Source organism: Salvelinus sp. IW2-2015, linkage group LG36 (genome assembly GCF_002910315.2).
Source record: "Salvelinus sp. IW2-2015 linkage group LG36, ASM291031v2, whole genome shotgun sequence".
In the NCBI taxonomy this organism is placed as follows: domain Eukaryota; kingdom Metazoa; phylum Chordata; class Actinopteri; order Salmoniformes; family Salmonidae; genus Salvelinus; species Salvelinus sp. IW2-2015.
In genome coordinates this window covers 31,589,853-31,607,556 of record NC_036875.1, presented here as the reverse complement: position 1 = coordinate 31,607,556, position 17,704 = coordinate 31,589,853, and the positions used below count along the sequence as shown (strand labels likewise).

Below are 17,704 nucleotides of genomic sequence, written 5' to 3'. Positions count from 1 at the left end.
CCACTCTCTCCCTCTCTCTTGGTCTCGCTCTCTCTCACTCCTTATGCCACTCTCTCCCTCTCTCTTGGTCTCGCTCTCTCTCTCTCTCTCCCTCCCTCTCCCCTCCATCGATCCCTCCCTCTCTCTTTCTCTCTGTTTCTCTCTCTTTCTCAATCTCTCTCTCCCTTCCTCTCTCCTTCCCTCCCTTCCTCTCTCCCTCCTTGGACTGGTGTAAACCCGGACCCCCTCCTCTCCACAGCGGAGAGTACATGTTCCCCGGAACAGTTCCAGTGCAAGGCCTCCATGCACTGCATCTCCAAGCTGTGGGTGTGTGATGAGGACCCGGACTGCACAGACGGGTCAGATGAAGCTAATTGTGGTGAGTGGGGGGGGGGCTTAAATCATAATCCAAATAAGTCCTCTAGTTTTATTGAGCCTTGGTTGAAATTGTGATTAGGAAATGAATACATTTTACACATGGGCACATTCTCATCTTCTCTGTACTGATTGAGTTGAAGCAGCCATAGAGAATACCTCCTGGTAGTTTATCACCACAGGATGTCAGACTTGTCAGTAGTGTGTATGGCACCGAAACACCAAACATCACATTGCGATGTTTGGTGTATGCCACCCCTGTCACGCCCTGACCTTAGTTATCTTTGTTTTCTTTATTATTTTGGTTAGGTCAGGGTGTGACGAGGGTGGTATGTGTGTTTTTGTCTTGTCTAGGGTTTTGGGTATGTCTAGGTGTGTGTGTGTAGTCTAGGCATTATGTAGGTCTATGGTGGCCTAGATTGGTTCCCAATCAGAGGCAGCTGTTTATCGTTGTCTCTGATTGGGGATCCTATTTAGGTTGCCATTTTCCAGTTTGGTTTGTGGGTGATTGTCTATGTGATGTTGCATGTCTGCAATGGTTATATTTAGCATATCGTTCATTTTTGTTACTTTGTATTAGTTTGGTTATTATTCTTCGTTATAATTAAAGAAGATGTATTCACATCACGCTGCGCTTTGGTCTCCTCACTACGACATTCGTGACACCCCCCTGAATTTTTTTGTTATTTTCAGTGGTAGAGAACCTTTCCAACCTCCCACAACTATACTGCCCTACCAAGCAAATAGGCAGTAACTGCTCATAGTGTGGAACTAAGAAAAATGGCTTTTATTTACCTTGGTTTCACAGTAACTTTAGGCAGTTAATGCTAACATGACCCCCATTTTCTCCAAAATACAATAGAGGCAGGATACTTGTCCACATGATTAAGCATGTGCCCAAATGAGCAGTTACTGCCTTTTTGCTTGGTAGGGCAATATATCTTCCACTGGTTATTACTTTAAACTGTGTAGCCTACTGGAGAATATCTGCGCTAACTTGAATGCCTTTTGTTCTGAGACACAATACTGCTAGGAAGTCCCTCAACTGTGTTGTTATACTTTAAAGCCGTTGTCTTCCACTGGATGAAGCGTTCAATGATTTTTAGCTATGCTCACATCTAAAGAAGGGAGAGAACAAGGTTCAGTATGTAGTCTTCACCCACCTTTGTGGAGAGGTAATTATGTTGTTTTCCTCTTCATCTCATCCCAATGGTTATTTGAGTGGATAGATAGGTTGCCATTCTCTTTGGTAACATCGAACAGCTCAAGATCAATATTTTCTTCACTCAGTATTGGTTGTTTTGTTAGATAATAGCTCTTATTAAGTTCAACACAAGCTGTAAGCTAATAATTGCTGCTAACTAAAGAATGACTTTATTTTAGAAGTTGTAAAATGTTAATGAACATTTCCTAAATGCTGTTCAGTTGTACTAAAGTTTTAGAGAACATTTGATACAGTGTTAGGGGGGTGCATTATACACCAACAGAAAAAATCTTTAAAATGTAGTGCAATATAGAGGATAATTAGGATTGTGAAATATAAGTATATTCCCAAAAATATACACTACCGGTCAAAAGTTTTAGAACACCTACTCATTCAAGGGTTTTTCATTATATTTACTATTTTCTACATTGTTGAATAATAGTGAAGACATCAAAACTATGAAAGAACACATATAGAATCATGTAGTAACCAAAAAAGTGTTAAACATATGAAAATATATTTGAGATTCTTCAAAGTAGTTACCTTTTGCCTCGATCACAGCTTTGCACACTCTTGGCATTCTCTCAACCAGCTTTTCCAACAGTCTTGAAGGAGTTCCCACATATGCTGAGCACTTGTTGGCTGCTTTTCCTTCACTCTGCGGTCCAACTCATCCCAAACCATCTCAATTGGGTTGAGGTCGGGTGATTGTGGAGGCCAGGTCATCTGATGCAGCATTCCATCACTCTCCTTGGTCAAATAGCCCTTACACAGCCTGTAGGTGTGTTTTGGGTCATTGTCCTGTTGAAAAACAGGACAATGTGCAAACCAGATGGGATGGTGTATCGCTGCAGAATGCTGTGGTAGCTATGCTGGTTAAGTGTGCCTTGAATTCTAAATAAATCACAGACAGTGTCACCAGCAAAGCACTCCCAGACCATCACACCTCCTCCTCCATGCTTCACGGTGGGAACCACACATGTGGAGATCATCCGTTCACCTACTCTGCGTCTCACAAAGACACGGCAGTTGGAATCAAAAATCTCACGCTTGGACTCATCAGACCAAAGGACAGATTTCTACCGGTCTAATGTCCATTGCTGGTGTTTCTTGGCCCAAGCATGTGTCTTCTTCTTATTGGTGTCCTTTAGTAGTGGTTTCTTTGCAGTAATTCGACTATGAAGGCCTGATTCACACAGTCTCCTCTGAACAGTTGATGTTACTTGAACTCTGTTTAGAATTTATTTGAGCTGCAATTTCTGAGGCTGGTAACTCTAATGAACTTATCCTCTGCAGCAGAGGTAACTCTGGGTTTTTCTTTCCTGTGACGGTCCTCAAGAGAGCCCGTTTCATCATAGCGCTTGATGGTTTTGCGACTGCACTTGAAGAAACTTTTAAAGTTCTTGACATTTTCCGGATCGCTTATTTGAGCTGTTCTTGCCATAATATGGACTTGGTCTTTTACCAAATAGGGCTATCATCTGTATACCAACCCTACCTTGTCACAACAGGGCTGATTGGCTCAAACGCATTAAGAAGGAAAGGAAGAAGGAAACTGCACAAATTAACTTTTAACAAGGCACACCTGTTATTTCAAATGCATTCCAGGTGACTACCTCATGACGCTGGTTGAGAAAATGTCAGGAGGGTGCAAAGCTTATTACTTTGAATAATTTCACATATAAAATATATGTAGATTTATTTAACCCTTTTTTGGTTATCACATGATTCCATATGTGTTATTTCATAGTTTTGATGTCTTCACTAATATTCTACAATGTAGAAAATAGTAAAATAATGAAAAACCCTTGTGTGTCCAAACTTTTGACTGGTACTGTACATACTTTTCTGAAACATTTGTTGCAAATACTTTATTTGCTTCTAAGTGTTTAATATTGCAAACTTGTCATAGATTCTGTTAGGAGATCTAAGCCGTTGGCAGCACAGTCAGGTATTTCATCCTACGCTGTGTTAGCCTCTCTCGAGTACGAACGAGGTTTTGAACTTGGTGTCAGGCTTGCACTACGAGGAAACCCTGAGGAAATGATGATTACATGTATAAATATAATAGCTCCACCATTAATATTCATGCTTTTTGAAGCCATTTTCATCTTGCTTGTTTGTTTGTTTGTTTGTTTCCTGATGTAAAAAAGATGAAAAGACCTGCGGACCTCATGAATTCCGCTGTGAGAATAACAACTGTATCCCGGACCACTGGAGGTGTGACAGCCAGAACGATTGTGGAGACAACTCAGATGAGCATAACTGCAGTGAGTATGCTCATCTATGCTGCTCTCTACTCTCTTAGCTCACTTCTAGCTATTTGGCAACTTATATATACATCAACAGGCATATGCACTTGCGCAGTTCAGTTAGTATTTTGGAATTGTTTGAAGATTAACTGACTCCCCTCTTGGTCTTTGTGTTTATATACTGTACCGTTCCTCTGTTTAACTTTGTAAAGAGATCCCACAATCAAAGTAACAGGCAGCTCAATGGAGCCCTGTTCTTAACTGTTTCTAACTCGGCTATGCCCTCTGAGCATGTTCCCCTCTCCAACTCCACTTTGGATCTAAAAGAAAGTCAGAGCTCCATATTCTTCAGCTTTGATGCCATCTCTCCTCTTCTTCCCAGGCTCACTTTTTTGTTTAGATATTCATAACCAACTACTGGAATTAAATTTGTTTACGTATGAAAGGGATTTGTTAAGCCAGCTTGCCCATATCTCTGCTCTGTGTGTGTGTGTGTGTGTGTGTGTCTGTGTATGTGTGTGTGTGTGTGTGTGTATATTCATTTTATGCTGAGTATTCGTCATACATTTTATTTATTATGGGCTTATTCCCCTTACCTATTAATGTCGCTTAAAATGAAAATAAATCCAAGTCAAGTGTTGGATGGTAAAGAATTAAGTAGGTGCACCAGCTAGGCTAGCAGACAGGAGAGCGATAGAGGCTGCAAATCACAATATGCTGCAGACTGCAGGCTCTGTTGGGACCTTTTCTCTAACTGCAGCTCATAACCACAACTACCTTTACTCATACAGTCAGTTAACAGTCCACGATAACCAGGGGGTGAGGGGAGGACCCCAGCACTTGAATTTGATGGTGCTTAAATATGGTATAATGTTGTCCTCAGAGACCTAGACATACAGTGCACCTGAATGTGGAGGTTGCCAGATAGTAGGGTTCAGGAGTATACTGGCTATGAATGTATTTACATCTTGAGCCACTGGCATTCCAACTATCATGTCCAACAAATGTCTTTGACGAGCCAACAGTAGGCTTATTGCCAGGGCCCAGTTTTTCCAAAAGTTATCTATCTAGATTTCGCCTATCGGATGGGATTTAACACATAGAAATAGAAGAAATTAACAGACGAATCATTGACTTGAATGGGGATTCTCATTTTATTCATTCTATTTCTATGCATTTAATCCTATCCGAAAAGTATGCAAAATCCAGATGAGCTTTTGAAAAACTGGGCCCAGATTAAGCAATGTTTAAGAGATATCTCTTGTAAAAGGGCCCTTACACAAAACCACATGATTTCACATGTGGAAGATAACATGATTTTATGTAACATTCCACTTATGAATTATGAGAAACATGTGTTTTAAGAGAACTTCACATGATCACGTGAAATTCATGTTTTTTTTTCATTAAGGGGGCTCTAGGGGATTCACTTCTCTCATGATACCTCTTATAAAGGCCCATGCGTGTGTTTTCTTAGAGGTTGGTTGCTTTTCCATGGCTATTTCAAGTGTAAATAGTCTATATAGCCTAGTCTATAACACACATAGTATATATATAGTCTTTAAGTAGTCTATAACGGACATCACGAGTTAGGGAGTACTAGAGCCTTGTAGAAAATGATGAAGATCCACCCTTGGATGGCGTCGTTGTGTAACTAGTCTAATTAAAGTTGTGTGGTGGAGCGTATATCGTGTTTGAGGGCCCGACTCCTATGTCATTTCTATTTCAAGTGTAGTGATGTTCTTGTCCTCTCCCTTGACTCAGAGCCAGTGACCTGTAACCACAAGGACTTTGCCTGTGCTAACGGGGACTGCATCTCCGCTCGATTCCGCTGCGATGGAGACTATGATTGCCCTGATAATTCAGATGAGGTCAGTGATCCCTGTTGTCATTTAAAAACAGCCTGTAAATAGCATGTTATAGCCTGTAAACTGTGTGAGTCACAACCTCTTGAATAATCTTATTTGAGTGAATTGACCCTTATTAATCTTAACTTTATATTTCTATCTTGCTTTTTCTTTCATACATGTGAATGTTTTATTTTTCTCATAAAAGGCATGCGTATTGAATTGCAGATAGGATTTGATGGCATTATGATATTCAAATCGTAAAATATTCTGAATTTTATTGGAACGCAGACGATAATATTATGGATGACAATGTCCTAATAGAGAGACATTTTATGTTTGTTCTGTTATGCAAATGTGTGAACAATTATGCAAACTGGTTTACTAACCAAAAATACTAAATTAACTAGGCATGCATGAGAATTATGGACCTGTTTTGTGGAATGCGATTTTTTTTTAAAGCATGAGCTATTCATGAAATATGAGCCAATCAATAGAAAATATTCAGGTTTCCATTGTGTGATGGCTGAGGAGAGAGCCACGCAATTACTCATTTATTATGCCTTGTAATTTATTGCTCTGTTAAATACCCCCACGGCAATTACAGCATTAGTAATCCCCTCCAAGAGCAACCTCTTGACATCATTTTATTTAACCTTTATTTAACTAGGCAAGTCAGTTAAGAACATATTCTTATTTACAATGATGGCTTACACCAGCCAAACCCGGACGACGCTGGGGCAATTGTGCGCCGCCCTATGCGACTGTGTTGTGATTAAGCCTGGAATCGAACCAGGGTGTCTGTAGTGACGCCTCAAGCACTGAGATGCAGTGCCTTAGACCGCTGCGCCACTCGGGAGCCCAAATGTAGTTCACTAAGTAGTAAATAGTAGTATGCTATGCATGATTTCTCTTGTAAAAAAACAAGTTATCTTGTCCACCCTATTCTTACCTAAAACTGACTAAACAGGCAATGAAGACTCAATGGGTCTCAATGCCCGGCAATACCCTGCCATCCTGCACATATAAAGCATTAAAATTGTCAATGAAAGTGTTATGTATGGGTTATAATTGAGCTATCAAGTCCTAGTGAAGGTACCTTTCAAAGAAAGTATTACCATATGGTTCTACTGTATAAGAATTGGAACATCTAACATGTAAAGTATAAGCCTATTGTAAATGTGAGCTTCTTGTCCTTTATATCTCTCTACAGAAGGACTGTGAGGCTCGGTGTGCTGAGGACCAGTTCCAGTGTCTCAATAACCTCTGCATCTCCCTCAAGTGGCTCTGTGACGGCCAAGAGGATTGCAAGACAGGAGAGGATGAGAGGAACTGCCAGGGGACAGGTACGGTATACGAGGAAAACAAGGTAAAAAGGTTACTTTTCCCCCCCAAAAAAACATTTTAATGTGAAATTGAAGTAGTTGTTAAAAAGCTGAGTGCCACAAGCTCCTACGGTAACATGGACTGTTGTAGTTTATATTCTTTGATTGAAAAACAAGACAAAGTTAGAGTTTTTCGGGACTGTTTTATTCGGAGTAGGGTAAGATGAGGACATTTTGGTGTGGAGGGGGGTGCTTTACCTCCTATGAGAGTTACAAGGTACAAGCAGTAGAATTGTCAAGCTGCTTTCTGTGTGACTTGTAATTAAATACTGTTCCAATTCTGTACGCCATGTGTTTTTACCCACAGTAAAGCCATTAAAACATAATGAACTGTATGACGGATAAAAACACCTCAAAAAGTGATGCGAGCGAGTCCCCCTCCCCCAATTTTTTTGAAAAATCAAATAAAAGTTTAGAGTTTGCTAAAAACACCTAGCAACCTCGCCAAGAGATTTGTACCTTTTGGTATTTTAGCGAATAGCAGGGCAGGGTAAGAAGCTGGGTCTCTGTCATGAAAGACAAACATCATATGCGTCGCGCCAATAGGAATAGTACTATTTGGGTCAACCTGTGCCAAAACTCTGCTATTGATCATTCTTCAGCTGGTTCTCCATCTTCTTTAAAAAAGAATAATGGTGAGCCAACATGTTTTAAACACTTTTACCTACTAAACAAATGTTTCCATGACTTTCGCTTGTCCCTCTAAAGCAGACATATAGTAAGCAATACAGAGCCTTCGGAAAATATTCAAACCCCTTGACTTTTTCCACATTTTGTTACGTGACAGCCTTATTCTAAAATGGATTAAATCTAAAAATGGCCTCAGCAATATACACACAATACCCCATAATGATGAAGCGAAAACATGTTTTTAGAAATGTTTGCTAAAATATTAAAAATAAAAAACGGAAATACCTTATTTACATAAGTATTCCATCCCTTTGCTATGAGACTCAAAATTTAGCTCAGGTGCATCCTGTTTCCATTGATTATCCTTGAGATGTTTCTACAACTTGATTGGAGTCCACCTGTGGTAAATTCAATTGATTGGACATGATTTGGAAAGGCACACACCTGTCTATATAAGGTCCCACAGTTGACAGTGCATGTCAGAGAAAAACCAAGCCATGAGGTCGAAGGAATTGTCCATAGTGCTGCGAGACAGGATTGTGTCGAGGCACAGATCTGGGGAAATGTACAAAAAAATGTCTGTAGCATTGAAGGTCCCCAAGAACACAGTGGCCTCCATCATTCTTAAATGGAAGAAGTTTGGAACCACCAATACTCTTCCTAGAGCTGGCTGCCCGGCCAAACTGAGCAATAGGGGGCGAAGGGCCTTGGTCAGAGAGGTGACCAAGAACCCGATGGTCACTCTGACAGAGCTCTAGAGTTCCTCTGTGGAGATGGGAGAAACTTCCAGAAAGACAACCATTTCTGCAGCACTCCACCAATCAGGCCTTTATTGTCGAGTGGCCAGACGGATGCCACTCCTCAGTAAAAGGCACATGACAGCCCGCTTGGAGTATGCCAAAAGGCACCTAAAGACTCTCAAGCCATGAGAAACAAGATTCTCTGGTCTGATGAAACCAAAATGGAACTCTTTGGCCTGAATGCCAAGCGTCATGTCTGGAGGAAACCTGGCATCATTACTATGGTGAAGCATTGTGGTGGCAGCATCATGCTTTGGGGATGTTTCTCAGCAGCAGGGGCTGGGAGACTTGTCAGGATCGAGGCAAAGATGAACGGAGCAAAGAACAGAGAGGTCCTTGATGAAAACCTGCTTCAGACTGGGGCGATGGATCACCTTCCAACAGGACAGCCAAGAGAATGCAGGAGTGGCTTCGGGACAAGTCTCTGAATGTCCTTGAGTGGCCCAGCCAGAGCCTGGACTTGAACCCAATCGAACATCTCGCTCCCCATCCAACCTGACAGAGCTTGAGAGTATCTGCAGAGAAGAATGGGAGAAACTCCCCAAATACAGGTGGGACAAACTTGTAGCGTCATACCCAAGAAGACTCGAGGCTGTAATCGCTGCCAAAGGTGCTTCAACAAAGCACTGAGTAAAGGGTCTGAATACTTAAATGTAAATGTGATATTTCAGTTTTTTTTTTTAATAAAAAAATAGTTTTTGCTTTGTCATTATGGGGTATTGTATGTAGACTGATGAGAAAAAAACAACAACGATTTAATCAATTTTAGAATAAGGCTGTAACCTAAAAAAATTGGGGAAAGTTAAGGGGTCTGAATACACCCTTACACATTGTGCCAATGGGGTTAACCCACTTGGCGGTAATTGCAACACGGCTCATAACCTCATCCGAAAGCCCCAAAGTTGGTGATTGCCTGAGTGGGATTTAGCACAGCAGTAGCTAGCACACAGCATGCTCTAGCCTGAGGGAAGACATCATATTTAGACCTAGGACCTGTTCAAAGTCCAGCACTGCTGGTTTGGACAGAAACAATGGGTTGTAGCGTTTATTTTTTCATGAGTTCATAACAGTGTGCAGAACACATACAAACCGGCCCCACTCATGCTGTGAATGATGGGTGTTATATTATTATGTTGTGGAGTGTGTGCACTCAATAAAGCTCTCTATCTCTGATCTGGGTGTTTCCAGTGCTCCCCTCTTGCTCCCTAAATGAGTATGTGTGTGCCAGTGGAGGCTGTGTTTCGGCCAGTCTGAGATGTGATGGACAGGACAACTGTCTGGATGGATCAGATGAGGTGGGTGTGGCTCTGCTTGGTACTTTAACCTCGTCCGATATCAGCCAATCACTTACTGTAGCTTTCTTTAGCTTATTTACGTAAAACGGCAGAGATAAGAAGAAAGAATTATGATTTTTTCCAGTGCTGTAGCTGATCTTCCCACACAAGCATTTATGTAGGGATTTCCCTATTTGTAAGGATCATCCCTACATAATTTGGTGCCCTGTGTAAGGTGAATTCCTAACAGTATACAAAAGGATGGGATTGAAGACAATTGTATCAAACTTTATCACTGAGAATGGCTTGACTGTGTTGGACATTTAATAGTGTATAATGCTGTTTACATGTTTTATGTTGGCATGTCGACAGGCAGGCTGTGTGAAGGAGTGCAAGGAAGATGAGTACTTGTGTCTGAACCATGCCCACTGTATCCCACGGAGATGGTGCTGTGACGACGTGTTTGACTGTGTGGACCATAGTGATGAGGAGAACTGCAGTCAAGGTACGACAGGGGTTGGACAAACTCACTTCACATATCAATGTACTAGAAAACTGTAACTGCAGCCAGAGTTGGACAGGTATTAGAAATTACAACAGGACTAGTCAGAGCTAATTTGATTCAGTTGCAGTTGAAACTTTAAGAGAGATGGGGTGGAAACTGTCTCCTGTTAGGAAGTAGTTGGTTTTCCATACAGGTCTGTTTTCATTTTATTTTAATTTACAGGCAACATGTCCTACTACAGTAGAGACATGTCTTTCAGGTGTTGAAATGTGGTGCAATGAGCAAATCTTTGTCTAGTGAGTGGAAACTTGAACACTCTGAGAATTTTGTGCAACTTTCGGCGAGCGTTTACATATAATCGCTAAGGCTGTACCCTTTCAGTTTTAGACAGTAGCCAATAGGCTATTGTGGCTATTTGAGCATAACGTAGGCCTATCAACCAAAACCAATGGAGCAAAACCCATAACATTTTCACATGGAAATAGCTTTTGACTTCTGTGATATAGCCTGCAGTAGCATATATGTGATGTTCAATACAGGCCTACATTGCATGATATATTTATATTATGAAGGGCTTGACATTAATTAAGGATTTTCTACTTGGTCTGTAACACCATGGGCCAAATAGGTGACTGTTAATGACATTGTATTGTGTTGTATGATGCAAGACACCACTTTACAAAATAAAATGAATTACAGATGGTCACCTTGCTTCGAGTTCTTAGGAAACTATGCAGTATTTTGTTTTTTATGTATTATTTCTTACATATAATATACTACTAGCCAATGTCCCATCTCTTGACAAAAAGGTAGACGACATTCGAGCAAGGGTTGCCTTCCAGAGATTGTAACATTCTCTGTTTCACGGAAACATGGCTCTCTCGGGATATGTTGTCGGAATCGGTTCAGCCACTGGGCTTCTCCATGCATCGCGCTGACAGAGATAAACACCTCTCTGGGAAAAGGAAGGGCGGTGGTGTATGCTTTATGATTAACGACTCATGGTGTAATCATAACAGCATACAGGAACTTAAGTCCTTCTGCTCACCCGATCTAGAATTCCTTACAATCAAGTGCCGGCCATTTTACCTACCAAGAGAATTCTTGTCAGTTATAGTCACAGCTGTGTACATTCCACCTCAAGCAGACACCAAGACAGCCATCATGGGAACTTCACTGGACTATATGCAAACTGGAAACCATACATCATGAGGCTGCATTTATTATAGTGGGGATATTAACAAAGCAAATTTAAATCAACCTAAATTCTTCCAGCATATTGGTTGCACTACGTGCATGGGCAATACCCTCGACCACTGCTATTCTAACTTCTGCGATGCATACAACGCCCTCCCTTCGGCAAATCCGACCACGACGCCATCTTGCTCCTTCCGTCTTATAGGCAGAAACTCAAGCAGAATGTACCAGTGACGAGAACCATTCAATGCTGGTCCGACCAATCGGAAGGCACGCTTCAAGATTGTTTTGATCAAGCGGACTGGAATATGTTCTGATCAGCCTCAAAGAACAACATAGACCTATACATTGACTCAGTGAGTGTGTTTATTAAGAAGTGCATCGCAGATGTTGTACCCACTGTGACTATTAAAACCTACCCTAACCAGAAACCGTGGATGGAGGGCGGCATTCGTGCAAAAATGAAAGCGCGAACCACCGCATTTAACCATGGAACGAGGTCTGGCAATATGTCTGCATATAAACAGTGTAGCTATTCCCTCCGCAAGGCAATCAAAGAAGTGAAATGCCAGAACAAGGTGGAGTCACAACTCAACGTATCAGACACGAGACGTATATGGCAGGGTCTACAGGAAATCACGGACTACAAAAATAAATCCAGCCACGTCACGGACACCGACGTCATGCTTCCAAACAAACTAAACACCTTCTTTGCCAGCTTTGAGGACAATACAGTGCCACCGTCATAGCCCACTAACAAGGACTGCGCACCCGTCCGTCCGTCCATCACCGTGGCTGACGTGAGTAAAACATTTAAACGTGTTAACCTTGGCAAGGCTGCTGGCACAGACGGCATACCTAGACGCGTCCTCAAAGCATGCTCAGACAAGCTGGCTGGTGTGTTTATGGACACATTCAAGTTTCTCCCAAGCAGTATTGCTGACCTATACTTATCTATAACTGGGCTAATAACTCGCTAACTTGCAAAGAATATCAACAGTATGTGCACGCAAACGGCTCTGCGCTCTGATCTGAAGTCATCTGAAAAGCGCATTCACTCGCATGATTGAAAGACCACAACCACTAATAAAATTACTCCATTGCACTCTGGCTCTGCCTACAACAAAATCACAGACTCAATCTTGCAAAGTTAGATTTGTTTTGGTTTGTTGCATTGAAAAGGGGCTGATATAATGTTGATTCGATCACAGAAAAAACGTTGATCTATAGTGCAAACTATTGGGGCGAACTGAGTGAAGTTCAATCTCTTGCGTATTTGCATGGCATTTCTTCTGTGCGGCAGTCCAGGAGGAAATGCGCGCAGTTGAGAGGGAACATTGATTGCAACTATGGGTAGAGTTGAGCATGTTTACTGGAACACTGTAATACAGATTACATGCCTGTCAATATGGTACACACATTCGCTTTTCTTCCTTCATAGTACCATGTCAGCAACAAGGGGTGTTGAAACTCACACATGGCTAGTAGCATAGCAATCACTATTCTAGCCATGTGTTTTACTGTGAAAGGTGTACAAAACAATAGTCATATTCTGACTAAGCAAAGGTCACTTTGCTAACGAGAATGTTCTTTCATACAGACACTATAGTGATAGCACAATGCTATTGAATAGAAGTTTAGAAGGAAATGGAAAAACCTAGCTATAAGACAACCTTGTGAAAGAAAGCCCATAGCACTACTGTTAACCTTCCGTTTGTAATTTCAGGCATCTTCTTCTGCCGTCCTGATGAGTTCATTTGCAACAACACCTTATGCAAGCTCCATGCGTGGGTGTGTGATGGCAAGGACGACTGTGGAGACAACTCAGACGAGGACACAGAGATGTGTGGTGGGTTGAAATAGCAACTTAGATCTTTGATGGATATTTTATTGTAACTCCAATGCAATGCAAGGTCATATTCATGTTTGAAATGGTGGATTCTGTTGAATGGACTAGAATGGAATAATTTAAATAGACTAGAATGGACTATGTTGAATGAACTAAAATGTATTTGACTGTCTGCAATACTTGTGTTATTCTTCTCCCCTCCAGCCAAACTTTCCTGTCCCCCCACACGGCCACACCGATGCAGAAATGACCGTGTGTGTCTGCGCTCTGACCAACTGTGTAATAAGGTTGACGACTGTGGGGATAACTCGGATGAGGAGGAATGTGGTGAGTTTACACCAGCTACACTTCAAATTACATTACATTTTTCTTAATCAAGAATGTTGAGAAATTATATATTCCAAAAAACATTATTCCTAATCGTATCAGTGCGACAACAGCAACAATGTTGTATTAATCAAGTTCCTTTGATTTCCCTACAAACTCCACATCACATCATATAACGATATCTCAGATGTCTCATGCAAATGCCTTCTCTGTTGCCGATGCAGCCTGACGTGTGTTTGGCTTCTATGTGCGTCCCAAAGCAGAGGTGGTGTCTGGCAGACCCAGACGGTGTGGGAAGGCAGAGTTCACCTGCAGTACCCAGCGATGCATCCCAGCCCAGCTGCAGTGTGACCTCTTCAATGACTGTGGGGACGGGGGATCGGACGAGCAGGACTGCAAGGCCTGTATGTGTGTGTTTTGTGTGTCACACAGATCAATATCCTGCTGTTTAGATGGAAGTATTAAATGTTTCTAGGGAGGAACTTGATCCGTGAGATAATCTAGGGCTCTGCTATATTCTTCTGCTAGATCCAAATGTTAGATGATGTCAGAACATTTATGGCAATACATGACCCAAATTTGCTGAGTTTTTTGTTTGTTTGAAGAAAGTTGATCTTCACCTGGCTTCCACACATCAATGGAACAACTTTTTGCAAGTATATTCGATGTATAGAAATGTGTTTTCATGTGCAATCACATTGTCTTTGACTGTAGCTTCAAATGGAGACATATGTGGAAAGAAAACAAACCCATGTGGAGAGGATGCAATTTGCAATCAGACAAACACAAATGCAGTATGTCAGTGCAAATCTGGCTTCAGGAGGAATCTGAAGACTGCCCAGTGTGAAGGTACTGTACGGCCTGGTTTTCCCCTCACTGTTTAATTAGACAGAATAACGTTATTGTAATAATAAATGGCATTCTTTAACACGTTTAAAAAAATATATACATTTAACTAATATGGTTAAATATGTACACAGCTGTGGTTAATGAACAATATACATAACATATTGCTTTCTAGTTTTTCCTTACAGACACCGATTCCTTCAATATATTTATCTCCGAGTAGGTGTTTATAGTATCTTAGTAGCTTTCACTTACAGATAATGTAGTAAGCCATCCAGTTTCAATGAGCTTAAGTAATTACGGATTGAGTAGCCAAGTTTTGCATAATTTAGTTGGAGATAACGATATCTGCGATTATAAATTGAACTCTAAACCTGGCTTTTGCCTCCTAGTTATTGCTTTTGTGCTCAGTGGTTATTGATTATTCTATTAAGGGGGAGAGTAACTAAGTACTCAAGTTGTAATTTCCACTTTCGTAATGGGTTAAGACTCTGCTTTCTGAAAGATAACCAAGGACCATTTAAACCTAGACTTCCTATGCATGTTGTCATCACATCAGCTGACTGTTACTCTGAATATGACTCAGTAACTGGGATCAGTTGCTTAGTAAAGCTGGTATATGAACGTGCTTCAACATGTGAAACTGAACCAGTGTTAATAGCAATAGACAAAGTCGTAACATCTGATTTTAAATCTAACCTTAACCCTGAATTTAACCACACTGCTAACCTTATGCCTAACCCTTAACTTAAATTAAGACCAAATAGCACATTTTTGTTTTCATACGTTTTTATGATGTATACCAAATGTTGACATTGCAACTGTTCAATCTAGTGCAAATCTCACTTTTTTTGAAAGTATTTTTTATTTTAATTTCAGTATACAATAGGTATCCTCAAATCCTATAGATTAGGGCAATATCAACATGAACTGAAATTTCTGATTTGAGAGGTACGGCAGCTTAACTGTTTCCATGTACAGTAACTGAATGAACATGTTTTTCCTTTTCTCCTCAGAAATCAATGAGTGTCTTGAGTTTGACACGTGCGCTCACTATTGTACAAACACTAAAGGATCCTACAAGTGTACTTGTGACAGGAATTTCAAGGAAATCAATAGAAACTGTATAGTAAAAGGTATGGACCATTTTATTACTGTATGTTCTAACTGAATTACATTGAACTATCATCTTGATGTGCCACATATTGAGCTAGGATTTTTTACTGTTGTAGTTTCAATTGATATACAGTATTGTATCTGGTATTTTTAAGCTAAAATGAATTAAAACAGTATACTGTTAGTATATTATGTATTTCTATAAACTGCAAAATGTTCTTGAATATTGTATACCCTTTATTTGAAAAGATTCGTTTTATTCAATAGATGAAACTGTACTTTATCCTTACCACTCTTCATTGTAAAGATACTGTCATAGTCATCAGATAAGCTTTACATTAAGACAACAGGATTGTATAAGTAATATTGAATGTATACAAGACCAGCCATTTAACAATTTAGATAGTATAAAACTGAGCTGTTTCTGATGTGACCAATAAGGATTATATTAATAATGATTGGCAATATTCACAAAAATCTACTTCACATCTTTTCTCTAAAGTGTTAAAGTTACGGGTGTATACACCACTGTGATACAGTGCCTTCGGAAAGTACAACATTTTCTAAAGTTGTTGTGTTACAACCTTGAAATTAAAATATATGAAATCCATTTTTTCTCTCAACCATCTACACACAATACCCCATAATGACAGTGAAAACATGTTTTTAGACACTTTTGCAAATGTATTGAAAATGAAACATAGATATTCACACCCCTGAGTCAATACTTTGTAGAAGCACATTTGGTGTCGATTACAGCTTTGGTATGTCTTGATTTGGAGATTTTCTCCCATTCTTCCTTGCAGATTTTCTCAAGCTCTGTTAAGTTTCCAAAGATTTTCAATGGGATTCAAGTCTGGGCTTTTGCCAGGCCATTCAAGGACTTTCACATTCTGGTTTGTCTGTATGTTTGGTGTCATCGTCCTGTTGGAATGTAAATCTTCGCCTTAACCCCAGTCTAAGGTTGTTTGCACTCTGAAGCGGGTTCTCATCAGGGATTTGCCTGTATTTGGCTCCATCAAATGTTTCCTCTATCCTTACCAGTCTCCCAGGCCCTGCCACTGAAAAACATCCCCATAGCACATCACCTGGTAGTGATGGTGTAAGATGGGTGGTGAGCTGTGTCTGGCTTTTTCCAGACATAGCGCTTTGTATTTAGGCCAAAGAGTTACATTTTTGCCTCATAAGACCACATCTCATCAGAGTTTGTCACTTGCCTTTTTGCAAACTCTAGGCATGCTGTCATGTGTCTTTTTCTCAGGAGTGGCTTCTGTCTGGCTACTCCTATAATGCCCAGATTGGTAAAGTGCTGTAGAGACTGTTGTCCTTCTGGCATGTTCTCCCATCTCAGCCAAGGAACTCTGTAGTTCTGTCAGTGGTCATTGGGTTCTTGGTCACCTCCCTGACCAAGGTCCCTCTTGCCCGGTTGCTCAGTTTGATCGGACAGCCAGCTCTAGGCAGTCTGGGTAGTTCCATATTTATTTCATTTCCCAATGATGGAGACCACTGTGCTTTTGGAAACGTTCAACACTCTAGAAATTGTTGTATACCCTTCCTCAGATATATGCCTCATCACAATTCTATCTTGGAGATCTAGTTTCTGCTCTGACATGCATTGGCAACTGTGAGACCTTTTATATAGACAGGTGTGTTTCTTTCTAAATCATGTCCAAACAATTGAATTGGCCACAGGTGGACACCGATCAAGTTGTAGCGACATCTCAAGGATGACTAAGGGAAATTGGATGCACCTGAGCTCAATTTGGAGTGTCATAGCAAAGGGGTGTGAATGCATATGTAAATTAGATATTTCTTTATTTAATTTTCAATAATTTAGCAAACATTTATAAAAACATGTTTTCACTTTGTCATTATGGAGTATTGTGTGTAGATGGGTGAGTGAAAAATACATTTAATACATTTCGATGTCAGGCTGTAACACAACAAAATGTGGAATAAGTCAATGGGTATGAATGCTTTCTGAAGGCACTTTTCCCATTTTAATGACATATCCCCTCTATCCCCACTATTCCTACTGATTGGCACCACGGGTAGTAGTAGTAATACATGACTGGTCTTGTTACTATGTGATTATGTATTATTATCCTGATCAACAAG

General features: G+C 40.6%; 1 protein-coding gene across 1 annotated transcript in view; it reads left to right on the top strand.

Moving 5' to 3' along the window:
• Positions 1-17,704, top strand: part of LOC111959498 (low-density lipoprotein receptor-related protein 1B-like) — a 223,045-nt gene that overhangs the window by 166,278 nt on the left and 39,063 nt on the right. The window contains exons 44-54 of the mRNA XM_070437634.1: positions 239-358; positions 3,712-3,828; positions 5,575-5,681; positions 6,871-7,003; positions 9,661-9,767; positions 10,119-10,251; positions 13,175-13,297; positions 13,502-13,624; positions 13,885-14,028; positions 14,339-14,473; positions 15,487-15,606. Coding sequence (XP_070293735.1) covers positions 239-358; positions 3,712-3,828; positions 5,575-5,681; positions 6,871-7,003; positions 9,661-9,767; positions 10,119-10,251; positions 13,175-13,297; positions 13,502-13,624; positions 13,885-14,028; positions 14,339-14,473; positions 15,487-15,606 — 1,362 coding nt within the window. The remainder of the gene's footprint in view (positions 1-238; positions 359-3,711; positions 3,829-5,574; positions 5,682-6,870; positions 7,004-9,660; positions 9,768-10,118; positions 10,252-13,174; positions 13,298-13,501; positions 13,625-13,884; positions 14,029-14,338; positions 14,474-15,486; positions 15,607-17,704) is intronic.